Source organism: Sparus aurata, chromosome 7 (genome assembly GCF_900880675.1).
Source record: "Sparus aurata chromosome 7, fSpaAur1.1, whole genome shotgun sequence".
Classification (NCBI taxonomy): domain Eukaryota; kingdom Metazoa; phylum Chordata; class Actinopteri; order Spariformes; family Sparidae; genus Sparus; species Sparus aurata.
This window is the reverse complement of record NC_044193.1, coordinates 2415908-2433580: the sequence shown is the minus strand read 5'-3', so window position 1 is coordinate 2433580 and position 17673 is coordinate 2415908. Positions and strand designations below refer to the sequence as shown.

The following is a 17673-nucleotide window of genomic DNA, read 5'->3' as shown; positions in this document are numbered from 1 at the left end:
GAGAGGAATCTACATACAGCCACCATCGTCATGTTTGTTGTGTGCAAACCCTTTAGTGTCAGTCAACATGCGACATGACACAATGAAGCTCCTGACAGGTGGCCTGCATTTGAATTCAGGTTGGCAGTTATGTATCAGTGCATATTAATAATGAGCTACAGTTTGTCATGAGACAAAATAAATAAATAAACTAGAACGGCACTCAGTAGAGTGCATTACACACTACTTTGAGTTTCAATATTCACTGTATGAAACACGTTTTCTGATTACAGCTTCATAAAAGTAAATATTTTATATTTGTTTATTTTTTTTGTAGATACATGTTTGGATGATTCTGCATAACCACAGCAGATGTTATGATGACAAGCTAGAATAATGACATTTGAGAGTATTTTAATGCCTGCGCTGCTGATCCAGCATCTCATGATCACCTCGAGGGAATTTCCTCAAATTTGGCAGAAACGTCCAGTTGGACCCAATGATGAAATTATTTGATCTGGTGGTCGAATGTCTTTGCGATGTCACAAAACAGGTTTATAGCAAAAACACTTGAAATTAAAATTTTAACAATTTTCCCCAACATTGAATAATGGCCAGAAATGTATTTTTAGCAGATTATTATGACGTCACAGTGAAGTCGACCTTTTAGATATAAAATGCCACCACTTCATCATTTTATTCTAATAGACATTTGCAGGGTCGACTGTTACGCCTTTTTTGGGGCTGATAAGGATTATTGGAAAATCAGGAAGACTGAAAACTGATATTTGGGACCCATATTCAATGCCACAACTCAGGAAAAGAAGGGCTGATTGTGTTTCACATTCTGTCAGGTTCTGAATTTTCTCTTAATGAACTTACACAATAACAGACATAGCTCAGCATTCAAGCACAAGGTCATCGGTTTTGCTGATCTTGATGTTCAGGTGATTGTTGTTGCACCATGTGGTGAAGCGCTCTGTCAGTCCTCTGTAGTCCTCTGTAAAATGATCTCCAAGTGTAGGCGGCATGTGTCTGACTGGAAGTTATTCCTGGAATCATTCAAGTCAATACTGCTACTTAACTGGTGCGTGGAGGCATTCAAATGTAAGGCGTTCATTCTAGTTTTGTTTGCTGATGATCACAATACCAGAAAGAGGCGACAGGTTGTCCATGGGAAGGAAACTTTATTTATTTTCTCCACAGTATATCGACACAAGAATCCAATTATTTATGATTCACCCCTATGTCAAACTGTGGAAGGTGTACTGCGACAGTTCACACTATTGTTTTTTACCTGTCAAGTGGAGCTGATGTCTCAAGTAAGCGGAATGTTTTTGTAGACTTGTTTGAGGAACACATTTACTCAGTGCTGTGGCAATATGTAAAACAATAGCTAGTCTTGTGGTCGATGGATGACAAGCAAGATAAGGAAACAAGCGCCCAGAAAAACTATATAAAGGCTGCGTTCTCTTTGCCAAGACATCCTTCAACCTGCTACTGCACGAGCAACTTGAATCTGATCATCAACACGGTAAGGTTTTAACTTTGTCTTTCATCACAGCACCAGCTGCACAGAAAAGACTTTTAGAAAAGGACAATTACCCAGTGCTGATTTACAGTTAATCGTAGAAAAACAAAATATATCATCTGATTGCATTGTGTCCACTTACTGAGGCGATCTCTTTCTAGGTTGAAGTTGTTTACAGTGCTACCTCCCTTCCAAGAAAGAAGTTATTTGAGTGTGCTAATGATATCCTTCTTTTAAAGTAAAAGTAACTAAAAGTTTATTTTCATACACTTATCAGAGATAAATGTAACTTAACATAAGTATACACAGTTTATACTGACAAGTATGTAGAAGAGTTTAAACATTTTTGGGTCATACATGTTACTTAATATTTTGCTCAAGAATTAACTTAAGAATTGAATTTGTATATGTGTTTCACTGTATCCATTTATTTCTTATGGATAAGAATATAAAATTGTACTGAAATAAAAACCCTGTGATACTTTTAAAGTATGTAATAATATATACAAATATTAAAGGAAAGTAATATTAGCGAAGTCATAATAAAATCTCAGGAATATTTATTTTTACCACAAGTAAACAAACAAGCTGTTTTCAGTGGGAAATGAGGTCCTAGAACACTGTTTGTAAAACTAGAGAGGTGGCGGGTCCGCCACATAAACAAGGTAAAACAGTAGAAAAATTGTGTTTGTAGTCATGAAAATAAAAGAGTTTGTTTAATTAAATGATTAAGTTTGTTTAGACAGAATTTTCTATTCTGATTTAAAATTCTTCACCAAAACTACAGTTTTCCTTTAACATATGTTGAGATTGAAATATTTCAAGAAAACAAGTTTACCTGCAGTATAAAACTGCTGAACCAGAGGTTTAATGAGAGTTCTTTCACAAACTGAAGTATATAACAGTACCTATAAGTTACTGTTATTTTGATTGTCAGTTGACATCTGAAAAACCGAACTTCTTTAATATAACTTTTTATAGATGGCGTCAGCTCTTCCTCTCGTTGTGCTCCTCTGTTTGGCCGTTGGACAGTTGGACGTAAGTGATGATGCATCTTACAGTTTTTAAATCATTTGTTTTATTTAGACCTTCATTAAACCCTTTCTACTTTTATGAAATTATTATTTCATCTACTTCTACTTCTTAATTTAACTACAACAAACACCTTCTGCGCTGATTTGATGAATGTCTTGTTCATGTTCACAGGTGTCTGCTGCTGCAGGTAGGTAGCTGCAACTTTCAACTCTGTCCAGTGACAGAAGTTCATCCAGAACACATTACATCACGTGGTTTGCTCGAGTCATTACACAGAGCAGTTCACCAACACACCACCACCTACTCTGATCAATGCAAAAAATGCTTCGGTCACTCTGGGATGGAGCGATAAAATTACACAATGTCATCAGACTGTTTATATAAATCTCTGACACAAATTATTTTGAAGTGAAACCAAGTAATTACAGCATCTTTAAAGTTATTCTGATGGTGGGAGGGTGTTAAAGTTTATTTCTTTTAAAGGGGAGACGCTACAGGAGAAGCCATCATATATTCATACATTAATCCATAACATGTCTTCTTTCAGACTAAATGAAACAACTAAAATACACATTTATGTGTCCATTTAGACCAGATTTCTGTTCAAGACATTTAAATGGAAATGATTGCATATTTAATAGATACATTTTCATTGGTGATATAATTTCAGAATAATTAGTTTCATTGTGATATTAATTAGTTAAACAAAAACACCCATTTGCCCAAAGTGTCATCATTTATTTCTGATGTTCTACAGTAGTTTTATTATTTGCATATTTAAGCCCACAATTTCTGAAAACTCAGAAATAATTGTCTTAAATATGCAACATGTAATAATTTTTTATTACACAAAACAAATACAGACAGCCTCTAATAAGACTTACTGCTAACTGCTGCTAACTGTATTCTGTTACATCCATGACTGTAGCTACTGTTACCGTGTTAGCTAAGTTAGCAGTGAAGCTAGCCAGACAACCGGGGGAATGTTAGTGTTTGCAGCACTTGCACAGGAGCTTTAGATTGCTGGGAGAAAGAGTTTATGTTTTCAGGCCCAGTGCTAGCTGCTTTGCATGCTAACTTCTGTAGATCTCTCTAACAGAATACATAGATATAGTTGACGTAATGTCAACATCATTTCACATTCTGGTAATCATTTTAGTTAATATTTGAATGGTTTAAAAACAAAGATTCTTACATATTTCAACTTTGATGTAAGTGATCAACTGGGGAAGTTTCATGGTGAAGTCCATTAGTTAAATCATTTATGTAATTCACCTGTAGTGTCTTGCCAACCCCAATGAATATGATGTAAAACTTCTGACTCAGACTTGAGCCTCATTCTGTTTGTCTGTCTAACATGAAAACTGTGATGCAGCCTGTCCTTCTGGTTGGTCTCTGTCTGGCTCGCGCTGTTTCATTGTTGAAACCAGAAAACTGACGATGGCTGATGCAGAGGTGCGTAGTTAATCTCTCTTTATTGGACTTCAGGTAGTCGATGATCAAGTTTTACCTTTTCAGAACCCCTTTGTCTGTCTCTCCTCTATCTTAGTCTTCTCTGCGTACATGCTCTCAGATGTTCCATATTGACTTAGTACCTCTGTTTTCTCCCACCGTCTCCTTCATCAGCGCAACTGCATTGCTCTTGGTGGGAACCTGGCATCAATCCACAACATCAATGATTACAACTGGATCAGGGGACTGGTTAAAAAAGCCTTTGGCTCTGATGTGCGGGCCTGGATCGGGCTGTCTGATGCAATTGAGGTGAGACATTTTTACACTTGTTGACTACGGACAAAACTGTAAACTGCAATCAATGCAGCTGTTCAGCAATCAGCTTTCTCTTCCAGGACGGAAAGTGGCTGTGGACTGATGGGTCGAGGTTTGTCTTCAGTCGCTGGGGTCGTGGGGAGCCCAACAACTACGGTGGACAAAGAGAAGACTGTACCCACATCAACTTCAGAGGTACGAATATTATTTCTAAACCTCCTAATGGTATTTTTAATTGAGAAGAAACATGGATAAAAATTGTGTTATGTTTTTCTTAATATTTAAATGTACTCTGATCCGTTCAAAGAGTCATTAACTGCAAAGATATTTGTTGTACTCAGTCACTCTTTTCTTTTTACAGGGGAGTATTGGAATGATGAACCATGTACCATGAAGTATGCTTCTGTTTGTGTGGGGGGACGTTGATGCTTCCATCCTCCATCTGCCCTCATGTGTACCGAGATGATGCCACTTCCACCATGACGACTTTACTTTGTCTTTGATCTTACACTTAAATAAGAGCAAACTTTCTCTGATGATTCACTTTTCATTTAATCCTTCAAATCAGAATCCACCAAATCAGTAAATGGCAGCATAGGAAATTGCCTCATTAAACTATGATTTAACATTTTTGATTTGTTTTCTTATTTTCTGTCATATATTCACTATCTTTTATTTCAATTACAATCAATACAAAAAACAAAAATACACTAAAATAAAAATATTCTTTAAGCATAATACGTTTCTTCAATTTTGTGTGTGTGTGTGTGTGTGTAAGAAGTATGTTTAACGTAAAGCCCCCCTCCATTGTATTTTGATATTTTTATCATATTTCTGAGTCCTTTTCTTGGCAGTTTTGATGAGGGAAATGTTTTCAGATAAATAAAACTTTTTTGCTCAAAGTCACTTAATTTAAGCTGTTACTAACATGGAATGATGAAATATGACTATAGTAGAGTCTGTGAGTCATACATCATTCCAACAGGGTTATAAAAGCTGTGCGGCTCCTTTAAGAATCAGGGCGGTGAGCAGTGTGTTAGTGGTCAAGCAAGAGACCTGGAGCAGACCGGTGTTAGCGACCGGAGCAGAGGGTGAACTTTAGCAGATAAGTTGTCTAGTAGCAGTAAATGTACAGTGCAGGTTACAGTTTGATCATGAATCAACTCTGCAGCCCATCAATACACAAGGAGAACTTCAGTTTGAGTGACAGCTGGCACTATCCCTGCTATTATTCATGCTGCTTGGCCATGCCAATATAAATGCTGTTGCTAATCCATGCTAGTGATGTTGACTACTAGCCACACCCCCATTCTCTGTTTTGACCATTAGACAGGAAGAAAAACTGACTGACTTACTTTAAGTAGTAAAAGTAACAGTCCTCGATCCAAAACATTAAAACGTCTATTCCCATCCAGCCCAAAGTTAATACAAAGTTGTTTTGAACCATCGTTTTAGGCTCTTTTGAAAGGTTAAACCCTGATTGTTCCCCCCCCGAGCTGTCAGAAGCTCTGTAAATGCTTCTATCATTGATCAATAGGAGTCTGAACACACTGAATGCTAATTTATTTTTCTCACCTGAATATTTCCAATGCAATATAGGCCTGCAGGTGACCTGTAACTGCCTCTATTAGCTGTAAAGTGCATGTGGTCTTAAATAGCCCAAGTTGTAATTTACTAACAATATCACTGAAAACAGATATTTTTCTTATTAAATATCCAGGTGCCTGGGGGGAAGCTCACGCCAGCTTTTATACACAACTCTAATGAACGAACAAGACTAAAATACTTAATTTCATGAACACAATAATTCTATTCAAATGACGGCCTGTTGGACGACCTAAACAGACCAATCAATCCATGTCAAGGCATGCAGAGACTTTCTACAAGAACCTAGTTGAATATTTCCCAGTGACTTTAATTTTCTTGATCATATGTAGGATCAGAGCTCTGTGGGTTGGATAAAGGAAGTTACCAAAAATATCCTTTTAACTTTTGTATTTTATGACAAAAACAAGTCTATCGTCATAGATCATAGTTCCTGGTGAACATTATGTATAGTGACACGCGCTGCACGTCTCAGTTTTGGGGGCACTGGTATAAGTGTCTTTTAAAAATGAGTCATTAGATTATTATGTTTTTATTTTATTGTGTGTTTCTTAATCCTTTTGTACTGTGTGTCTTGCTTTTATTTTTTGTATGGACCTTGAGTCTGAAAATAAAGCTTATCTATCTATCTATCTATCTATCTATCTCTCTATCTATCTTTTATCCAATAATTACTGTCACTCTTTCGGTCTTTTTTTTTTATTCCACTCTGTGTAACAGACAGCGGTGTGATCAGTGTGCAGGCAGCTCTGTATGGACATGCAGACAGAGAGACCTGCAGTGAGGGCCGACCTCCACAACAGCTCACCTGTACAAAGTGCTCTCAGCAGGGCACTGTGGACGTCCTCAGGAGGAGGTACGCACACTGAAGTCCAAAATGTCCTCATGTGGCTGCTGCAGTTTTGATTAAAGCAACATTATGTTGTATCTTGTTCCATTTGACGCAACACACCTGTCATAAAAACAAATACCAGGTGATTGTAACAGTTCCTCAGATGAAATGTTACCTTACATGCTAACTACAAACAACAGTCAGCATGTAGTAACAATGCTATGGCTTGAAATACTTAGTCATGAAGTGAACATGCATGTTTTTTCAAATGCTGCAGTCAAAGTATTCACATGCACCACACACAACTCAGAACAGTAACAGCATGTCAGGCTAACGTAACCTGAAACATCGACCATAACATCTGGCTTCAACGTGCTGACAGCTGATTATCTTTTGAAATGGGCTTTTATTCAGCAAAGCTGTGCAAATGATTGATGAATGATCTTGCTTGGTTACTCTCTTTCTCTCCTCAGACATTGTCCTCTTTGGTCTTTTCACCTGTGTCATGATGTCTGTAGAGGCTGCTGAGCCTGGTTATGTTGCCCGTCCTACGGAGGGTTGGTCCAATGTAGAAATTTGACATTAAGCCAAATTCCAAACCAGACTAGTGATACAGAATTTTAGCACTAGGTGGCGTACATGACTCAGCCTCTTCTGAGTGGAACTTAATGAGTGTCCTGGCACCTCAGTCTGTCTCAGGCATGTTCAATCTAAAAACTGTGAAATCCTTGAGGTACATTTTCTCTGGTTAGGTGGGGATGTCAGAGGTGTAACCAAGACATTTATGGGAAATCTTTTCAAAACTTACATTTGAAGTGTAATTGTTAGAAACCTGTTTTGTGACATCACAAAGACATTTGACCACCAAAGTGAAATCAGTTCATCCTTGGGTCCAACTGGACGTTTCTGCCAAATTTGAGAAAATTCCCCCGAGGTGATCATAAGATGTTGGATTCACAATCACCAGCATGGGCATAAGATTACTCTCACATGTCATTCTTGTGGCTTGTCATCATAGCATCTGCTGTGGTTATGTAGACTCATAAAAACATGTATTTACAGTGAACATTGTAACTGAATAAAATAGTTTCACACTGTTTGTTACATTGCCATGTTTGAGCCTGTAGTCCAGCTGACTGAACTAACCTTAACTATCATTATTGCAGTAGACTGCATGCTTCTGCAAACACATCATATGAATGAGAGCATGAAATGTAAAATATAGTCAAACAAAACAGGAGCTAGGTCTGCTCATGCAGGACTACCGTTTGGCTATTGACACACCCACTATAGCAGGAAAAAGATGTACCTGATAACAAGTCTAAAACAAACATATCATGAGTCTGTCTGGGGGTGTGTTTAGATGTAACAGCAGAAATCTTGGCTACATCTTCTGACTGTCCAGTCTGAAAACAGCCCCTGGGTTAGTAGTGTCAGTTCTGGTCTTGAACCTCAGTGGAGGATTCTCATCATGTTTCATCAACGGAAGAAGGCCGTCGGATACGACCAAAAGCTTTAGCAAAAGCTAAATAAGTTATCTTAACCCCATGATCATTAATGAATGCTCAGTATCACATTATGTGTTTTTATAATGTACAGTAGGCTTGCATCCCTCTACATCAAACCTATTCAACTTCTTATGTAGAAGGGTGAGATTTTAAAAAAGTGATGTGCTAAGGAGCCAGACTTATTACATATATCTGTCCTTTAAAACTTGTAATTTAAATGTGTTAAAACAATGGCCTTTCTTAGTTTTCACAATTAAAAGAGAAATTCTGTGTACAAAAGTTCAGAAAAAAACATTTTCCTTTTTAATACTAGAAGTAAAGTGTTGGCTTGCTTTTAGTGGTTATAAAGTTGTACACTTGCAAAGAACATGTATATCATAGCAGAGAGATGAGGCAGGTCAGAGGAGAAAGTGTTAAAAGAAATTTGCCACTGCAGAGTGAAAGTGCAGAGGCGGTGACTTGCACACAAGGAAATGTTCTCCAACTCTGTTGTTTTTGTCACCTCCTCACCAGATGTCACATGTGATATCTCAGTCAGTTATGTATACAGAGCAAATAAAAGAGTAAAATAAACAGAGCACGATGAGTAAACACAGGTACCAGAAGATTTAAGAAAGCATCATTAACTCCTCCAATAATTCAGGTAATTATTGTGTGTTTCCATTAAGACAGGCACAAAATGATTCCTGTTGAAGAAATGCAGCTCGGGGCAGGTGAGAGGAATCTACATACAGCCACCATAGTCATGTTTGTTGTGTGGAAACACTTAAATGTCAGTCAACATGCGACATGACACAATGAAGCTCCTGACAGGTGGCCTGCATTTGAATTCAGGTTGGCAGTTATGTATCAGTGCATATTAATAATGAGCTACAGTTTGTCATGAGACAAAATAAATGAATAAACTAGAATGGCACTCAGTAGAGTGCATTACACACTACTTTGAGTTTCAATATTTACTGTATGAAACATGTTTTCTGATTACAGCTTCATAAAAGTAAATATTTCATTTACCCAGACCTGGGTGGCAGAGCCTGACTCTGGGGACATGAAATGTCACCTCTCTTGGGGGGAAGGAGCCGGAGCTGGTGCGGGAGGTTGAGCGTTACCGGTTGGATCTGGTGGGGCTTACCTCCATGCACAGCATTGGCTCTGGATCCAAACTCCTCGATAGGGGCTGGACACCATTCTTCTCCGGAGTTGCCAAAGGTGTGAGGCGCTGGGGGGTGTGTGGGGATACTCACAAGTCCCCGACTGAGCGCCGCCGTGTTGGAGTTTACCTCAGTGGACAAGAGGGTCGCCTCCCTGCGCCTAAGGGCTGGGGGGAAAACTCTGACTGTTGTCTGTGCATATGCACTGAACAGCACTTAGGAGTATGCGGCCTTCTTGGAGGTCCTGGCTGGGGACTCCGTGGTCTTATTGGGGGACTTCAACGCACACGTCGGCAATGACGGAGATACCTGGAGGGGTGTGATTGGGAAGAACGGCCTCCCCGATCTGAACCCGAGTTGTGTTCTATCATTAGACTTCTGTGCTACTCATGTTCAGTCTATAATGAACACCATGTTCGAACACAAGGATGCTCATAAGTGTACGTGGTACCAGAGCACCCTAGGTCGAAGGTCAATGATCGATTTTGTGATCGTATCATCTGATCTTCAGCCGTGTGTTTTGGACACTCGGGTGAAGAGAGGGGCAGAGCTGTCAACTGATCACAACCTGTGGTGAGTTGGGTTTGGTGGCAGGGGAAATCCCTGGACAGACCTGGTAAGCCCAAATGTGTAGTGCGGGTAAGATGGGAACGTCTGGGGGAGGCCCCTGTCCAAGAAGCCTTCAACTCCCACCTCCGAAGGAGCTTCTCTAGCATCCCTGTGGAGGCTGGGATATCGAACCTGAATGGACAATGTTCAAAGCTTCCGTTGTTGAAGCTGCAGCTGTGTCCTGTAGCCATAGGGTCTTAGGTGCCTCAAGGGGCGGCAACCCTCGGACACCGTGGTGGACACCGGTGGTCAGGGAAGCCGTCCGACTGAAGAAGGAGTCCTTTAGGGACATGTTGTCCCAGGGGACTCCTGAGGCAGCCTTGGGGTACTGACGGGTCCGAAGGGCAGCAGCCGCAGCTGTGGCAGAGGCAAAGCAGCGGTGTGGGAGGAGTTCGACGAGGCTATGGAGAAGGACATGGAAAACTGTCCGGCACCTCAGGAGGGGGAAACGGGGAACCATCCAAGCTGTGTACAGCGGGGATGGGACCTTGTTGACCTCAACTGAGGAGGTCATAGGGAGGTGGAAGGAGTACTTTGGTGACCTCCTGAATCCCACTCAGCCACCCTCTGTAATGGAGACAGAGCTGGAGGATGATGTGGTATCATCGCCGATTTCCCTGGGTGAAGTCACCGTGGTAGTCAAACAACTCCACAGTGGTAAAGCCCCAGGGATCGATGAGATACCACCGGAAATGCTGAAGGCTCTGGGTGTTGAGGGGCTGTCTTGCTTGACACGCCTCTTCAACATTGCGTGGGGGTTGGGGTTGGTGCTGAAGGAGTGGCAAACAGGTGTGGTGGTCCCTCTTTTTAAGAAGGGGGACAAGAGGGTGTGTGCCGAATACAGAGGTATCACACGACTCAGCCTGCCTGGGAAAGTCTACTCCACGGTGCTGGAAAGGAGGGTCCGGCCAATTGTCGAACCTCGGATTGAAGAGGAACAATGCAGATTCCGTCCTTGTTGTGGAATAATGGACCAGCTCTTTACTCTGGCAGGGGTCTTGGAGCGGGCCTGGGAGTACAATCTCCCAGTCCGCATGTGTTTTGTGGATCTGGAGAAGGCGTACGACCGGGTCCCCAGGGATGTTCTGTGGGAGGTGCTGCAGGAGTATGGGGTGAGGGGGTCCTTTCTCAGGGCCATCAAATCCCTATATTCTCAAAGTGAGAGCTGCATGCATGTACTCGGAAGTAAGTTGGACTTGTTCCGAGTGGGTGTTGGCCTCCGCCAGGGCTGTGCCTTGTCCTGAATCCTGTTTGTGATATACATGGACAAGATTTCGAGGGGCAGTCGTGGTGTGGAGGGGTTACAGGTCGGTGACCTGAAGGTTGCATCACTGCTTTTTGCAGACGATGTGGTCCTGATGGCATCACGGCTGTAGATCTACAACGCTCACTGGATTAGCTTGCAGCTGAGTGTGATGCGGCAGGGATGAGGATCAGCACCTCTAAATCTGAGGCCATGGTTCTCAGTAGGAAACTGGTGGATTGCCTACTCCGGGTGGGGAATGAGTCCTTGCCCCAAGTGAAGGAGTTCAAGTACCTCAGGGTTTTGTTCAAGAGTGAGGGGATGATGGGGCGTGAGATTGACCGGAGAGTTGGAGCAGCGGGTGCGGTGTTGCATGCACTTCACCGCACGGTTGTGTCGAAAAGGGAGCTGAGCCAGAAGGCAAAGCTCTCGATCTACCGGTCAATCTTCGTCCCTACCCTCACCTATGGTCATCGTGGGTACAAGCAGCCAAAATGGTTTTTCTCCGCAGGGTGGCTGAGGTCTCCCTTAGAGATACGGTGAGAAGCTCAGCCAACAGGAGGGACTCGGGGTAGAGCCGCTGCTCCTCTGCATGGAAAGGAACCAGTTGAGGTGGTTCGGGCATCTGATGAAGATGCCACCAGGGCGCCTTCCTAGGGAGGTGTTCCTGGCACGTCCAACTGGGAGGAGACTTAGGGGTAGACACAGGACCAGGTGGAGGGATTATATCTCCTGGGAGCGCCTGGGGATTCCCCAGGCAGAGTTAGCCGATGTGGCAGGGGAAAGGGAAGTCTGGGGCTCGATACTGAAGCTGCTGCTCCTGTGACCCAATTTTGGATAAGCGGTTGACAATTGATGGACATTTGGGGGGGGGGGGAAATGTTACGCCTTTTTTGGGGCTGATACGGAATATTGGAAAATCAGGAAGACTGAAAACTGATATTTGGGACCCATATTCAATGCCACAACTCAGGAAAAGAAGGGGGGATTGTGTTTCACATTCTGTCAGGTACTGAATTTTCTCTTAATGAACTTACATACTAACAGACATACCTCAGCACAAGGTCATTGGTTTTGTTGATATTGATTTTCAGGTGATTGTTGTTACACCATGTGGTGAAGCGCTCTACCAGTCCTCTGTAGTCCTCTGTAAAAATGATCTCCAAGTGTAGACAGCATGTGTCTGACTGGAAGCTATTCCCTTGAATGATTCATGTCAATACTGATACTTAACTGGTGCGTGGATGCATTCAAATGCAAAGCGTTCATTTGTTTGCAAAGATCGTGTTACCAGAAAGATGCGACAGGTTGTCCTTGGCGAGGAAACGTTATTTATTTTCTACTCAAATGTATTGATACTAGAATCCAATTATGTATGAAACATCCCTATGTGTAACTGTAGAGGGTGTAAAGCGACAGTTAACACTATCGAGTGGAGCTGATGTCTCAAGTAACCAGAATGTTTTTATAGAATTGTTTCGGGAACAAATTTACTCAAGGCTGTGGCAATATGTAAAACAGTATTTACATAAAACAACAGACAGTCCTGTGGTCAGTGGATGACAAGCAAGATAAGGAAACAAGCGCCCAGAAAAACTATATAAAGGCTGTGTTCTCTTTGCCAAGACATCCTTCAACCTGCTACTGCACGAGCAACTTGAATCTGATCATCATAACGCGGTAAGGTTTTAACTTTGTCTTTCATCACAGCACCAGCTTTACAGAAAAGACATTTAGAAGAGGACAATTACCCAGTGCTGATTTACAGTTAATCGTAGAAAAACAAAATATATCAGCTGATTGCATTGTGTCCACTTACTGAGGCATTCTCTTTCTAGGTTGTAGTTGTTTACAGTGCTACCTTCCCTTCCACGAAAGAAGTTTATTTGAGTGTGTTATTTATATTGTTCTTTTAAACTAAAAGTAACTTAAAGTTTATTTTTCATACACTTATCAGAGATAAACGTAATAAAACTACATATGTGTACAAATATTTTGAAGAGTTTAAAAATATTTAGATCATACATATTACTTCATAGTTTGCTCAATAATTAGATTAAGAATTAGAATTTGTATGTGTGTTTCACTGTATCCATTTATTTTTTATGTATAAGAATATATAAAAGTATACCAAGAAATAAACCCGGTGGTACTTTCAAGGTATGAAATAATATATACAAATATTAAAGGAAAGTTATATTAATGAAGTAATAATACAATTCCAGGAATATTGATTTTTTTTTTCCACAAGTGAATGAATAAGCTGTTTTGAGAGGAAAAAAAACGTCCCAGAACACTGTTTGTATAACTTGAAAGGTGAAAGGGTCCGCCACATATAAACAAAGTAAAACAGTACAAATTGTCTTTGTAGTCATGAAAACAAAAGAGTTTGTTTAGGCAGATTTTTCTCTGATTTTTTCATCGAAATTACAGTTTTCCTTTAACATATGTTGATATTGTTGTTTTAGTTAAACTATTGAACCAGAGGTTTAATGAGAGTACTTTCACAAACTGAAGTATATAACCAGTACCTATAAGTTACTGTAATTTTGATTGTCAGTTGATATCTGAACAACCTAACTCCTTTAATATAATTTTCTAGAGATGGCATCAGCTCTTCCTCTCGTGCTCCTCTGTTTGGCCGTAAGTGATGATGCATCTTGCAAAGTTTTTAAATAATTTGTTTTATTTAGACCTTCATTAAACCCTTTCTACTTTTCTTAAATTATTATTTCATCCTCAGCAGTATTACATTCTCATGTTGTCACTTTTTTCTTCACAGTAATAATTAGTAATAATTCTTCATCTTCTTCTTAATTTTACTACAGCAAACATTTTCTGCGCTGATTTAATGAATGTCTTGTTCATGTTCACAGGTGTCTGCTGCTGCAGGTAGGTAGCTTCAACTTTCAACTTTGTCCAGTAACAATAGTTCATCCCAAACACATTACATCATGTGGTTTGCTCTGATCAATGCAAAAAATGCTGTTGTCGCTCTGGGATGGAGCGATAGAATTACACAATGTCATCAGGCTGTTTATTCAATCCTCTGACACAAATTATTTGAGGTGAGCCCAAGTGATAACAGCATCTTTCAAGTTATTCTGATGGTGGGAGGGTGTTAAGTTTATTTCTTTTAAAGGGGAGACACTACAGGAGAAGCCATCATATATTCATACATTAATCCAAAACATGTCTTCTTTCAGACCAAATAAAAGAACTAAAATAGACATTTATACATCTGTTTTAGTCCAGATTTCTGTTCTAGACATTTAAATGCAAATGATAGCATGTTAAATCTGATATAATTTCAGAAAAATAAGTTTTATTGTGATATTTATTAGTTCAACAATTACACCCATTTACCCTAAGTGTATCATTTATTTCTGAATTTCTGCAATAGTTTTATTATTTGCATATTTAAGCCCACAGTTTCTAAAAACTCTTAAATAATTGTATTAAAGCTGCAATATGAGAATTCTTCAACTGTTTCATTTATACACAAAACAAATACAGACAGCCTCTAGCAGAGTTACTGCTAACTGCTGCTAACTGTGTTCTGTTACATCTATGATTGTAGCTACTGTTACCGTGTTAGCTAAGTTAGCAGTGAAGCTAGCCAGACAACCGGGGGAATGTTGGTGTTTACAGCCCTTGCACAGGAGATTTAGATTGCTGGGAGAAAGAGTTTATGTTTTTAGGCCCATGCTAGCTGCTATGGATGCTAACTTCTGTAGATGTCTCCAACAGAATACACAGACATAGTTGACATAATGTCAACATTATTTCACATTCTGGTAATAATTTAGGTTAATATTTGAATGGTCTAAAAAAAAAAGATTCTGACAGGTTTCAACTTTGATGTAAGTGATCAACTGGGGAAGTTTCATGGTGATGTCTATTAGTTAAATTATTTACATAATTCACCAGTAGTGTTTTGCCAACCCCAATGAATATGATGTAAAACTTCTGACTCAGATTTGAGCCTCATTCTGTTTGTTTGTCTAACATGAAAACTGTGATGCAGCCTGTCCTTCTGGTTGGACTCGGATTGGCTCGCGCTGTTTCACTGTTCAACGCAGAAGCCTGACGATGGTTGATGCAGAGGTGCGTAGTTAATCTCTCTTTATTGGCCTTAGGGTAGTCGATGATCAAGTTTTACCTTTTCAGAACCTGTTTGTATTTCTCTCTATCTTATTCTTCTCTGTGTACATGCTGTCAGATGTTCCATATTGACTTGGTGTCTCTTTTTCTCCCACCGTTTCCTCCATCAGCTCAACTGCATTCGCCTTGGTGGGAACCTGGCCTCAATCCACAGCTACAGGGAACACATCTTGATCAGGGGATTGATTAGAAGAGGCCTTCACTTTCACGCGCGTGTCTGGATTGGGCTGACTGATGCAGTTCAGGTGAGTTCTTTTTACAATTGTAGACTACAGACAGATCTGTAACTTGCAGTCAATGCAGCTGTTCAGCAATCAGCTGTCTCTTCCAGGAGGGAAAGTGGCTGTGGACTGATGGGTCGAGGTTTGTCTTCAGTCGCTGGGGTAGCGGGGAGCCCAATAACGACCGTGGAAGAGAAGACTGTACCGAGATCATCTTCAGAGGTACGAATATTATTTCTAGACTTCCCAATGTTTTTTTGTTGTTTTTTTTGGGGGGGGGGGAGAAGAAAAATTGATACCTTGTGTTCATGTTTCATCTTTATTTGTCTGTGGAACAAGCATTATATTTAAATGTTCTCTGGTCAGTTCAACAAGTCATTAACTGCAAAGATATTTGTTGTACTCAGTCACTCTTTTCCTTTTACAGGGGAGTATTGGAATGATGCACGTTGTACCAATAGGTATGCTTCTGTTTGTGTGAGGAGACATTGATGCCTCCATCCCCCATCTGCCCTCATGTGTACCGAGATGATACCACTTCCACCATGATGACGTTACTTTGTTTTCGATCTTACACTTAAATAAGAGCAAACTTTCTCTGGTGATTCACTTTTCATTTAATGCTTCAAATCAAAATCCACCAAATCAGTAAATGGCAGCATAGGAAATTGCCTCATTAAACTATGATTTAACAATTTTGATTTTTTTCTAATTTACTGTCATATATTCACTATCTTTAATTTCAATCATAATCAATACAAAAAACAAAAATACACTGAAATAAAAATATTCTTTAAGCATAATACGTTTCTTTAATTGTGTGTGTGTGTTTGGAAGACTTTTTTTGACCCTCCATTGTATTTGGATATTTTTATGATATTTTTGAGTCCTTTTCTTGGCATTGTTGATGAGGCAAATATTTTCAGACAAATAACATCATTTTGTGCTCAAAGTCACTTAATTTCAGCTGTTGCTAATATGGAATAATGACATATGACTAGTAGAGTCTGTGAGTCATACATCATTCCAACAGGGTTACAAAAGCTGTGCGGCTCCTTTAAGAATCAGGGCGGTGAGCAGTGTATTAGTGGTCAAGGAAGAGACCTGGAGCAGACCGGTGTTAGCGACCGGAAAAGAGGGTGAACTTTAGCAGATAAGTTGTCTAGTAGCTGTTCTCTGTTTTGACCATTAGACAGGAAGAAAAACTGACTGACTTACTTTAAGTAGTAAAAGTCCTGGATCCAAAACATTAAAACGTCTATTCCCATCCAGCCCAAAGTTAATTCAAAGTTGTTTTGAAACATCATTTTTGGCTCTTTGGAAAGGTTATACTCTGATTGTTGCTCCCTGAGCTGTCAGAAGTTTTGTAAATGCTTTATATTTTGTATTTTTCTAACAAAATATAGGCCTGCAGACCTGTAACTGCCCCTATTAGTTGTAAACAGCATATAGTCTTAAATAGCCCAGCTTGTATTTTACTAAAAACATCACTGAAAATGAACACTGTACAGATCATGTTCTAATTAAATATCCTGGTGCCTGGGGCGAAAAATGCAAATTTTGAGATCCAGGGTTTTAGTCACAACTCTGATCAATAAACAAGACTAAAATATTGATTTCATAAACACAACAATTCTATGTGAATGAGCTCTTAAGGCAGTGAAGTGCAAATTAATAATACACCCACTTGACTTTCTTTTCTGTTACCTGAACTACTTGAAAAAGTGACAATTTTGTCTTTAATCTGACTGCTGGCATAGCTTTTGTTGTATGCTGCCTCACACGGGGCACCAATGTTGGGATCGATAGAGCATATCATATGATTTTTGATCCCTTCAAGGTAGTGCTCCATGTATATTAATGAATCATAGTAACCCACGTTTCATTAATTGAAAATAACAATTTAATGTAGTCAATAATCAATTAATATTCTCTATCGATTCCTAACACTTTCATTGTGAACCGGTATGAACCAGCAGAGCTACTCAATGCTATCAGATCAGGGTAATCAGATAAGTGTTGGTGCCT

At 39.9% G+C, this 17673-nt stretch overlaps 2 protein-coding genes across 2 annotated transcripts in view; both read left to right on the top strand.

Annotated features, from left to right (window-relative positions):
* The window catches only part of LOC115584998 (galactose-specific lectin nattectin-like), a 19720-nt gene extending 14777 nt beyond the window's left edge, over positions 1–4943 (top strand). Inside the window, exons 2-7 of the mRNA XM_030422997.1 lie at positions 2492–2548; positions 2717–2732; positions 3921–4000; positions 4172–4306; positions 4393–4507; positions 4674–4943. Coding sequence (XP_030278857.1) covers positions 2492–2548; positions 2717–2732; positions 3921–4000; positions 4172–4306; positions 4393–4507; positions 4674–4738 — 468 coding nt within the window. The 3' untranslated portion in view covers positions 4739–4943. The remainder of the gene's footprint in view (positions 1–2491; positions 2549–2716; positions 2733–3920; positions 4001–4171; positions 4307–4392; positions 4508–4673) is intronic.
* A 1723-nt stretch (positions 4944–6666) lies between these two features.
* LOC115584993 (galactose-specific lectin nattectin-like) lies at positions 6667–16340 on the top strand. The gene is made up of 7 exons (XM_030422992.1): positions 6667–6773; positions 13863–13903; positions 14137–14152; positions 15288–15367; positions 15535–15669; positions 15756–15867; positions 16073–16340. Exons 1-7 carry the CDS (start codon positions 6671–6673, stop codon positions 16135–16137), a joined length of 552 nt encoding a protein of 183 aa, XP_030278852.1. The 5' UTR covers positions 6667–6670; the 3' UTR covers positions 16138–16340.
* Positions 16341–17673: the final 1333 nt, after the last annotated feature.

Coding starts and splice junctions, on each gene's coding strand:
- LOC115584993 (XM_030422992.1), top strand. CDS start 6,671: ATGGACATGCAGACAGAGAGACCTGCAGTGAGGGCCGACCTCCACAAC. Junction 15,368..15,534: donor TGACGATGGTTGATGCAGAG/GTGCGTAGTTAA, acceptor TTCCTCCATCAG/CTCAACTGCATTCGCCTTGG. Junction 15,670..15,755: donor GGCTGACTGATGCAGTTCAG/GTGAGTTCTTTT, acceptor TGTCTCTTCCAG/GAGGGAAAGTGGCTGTGGAC.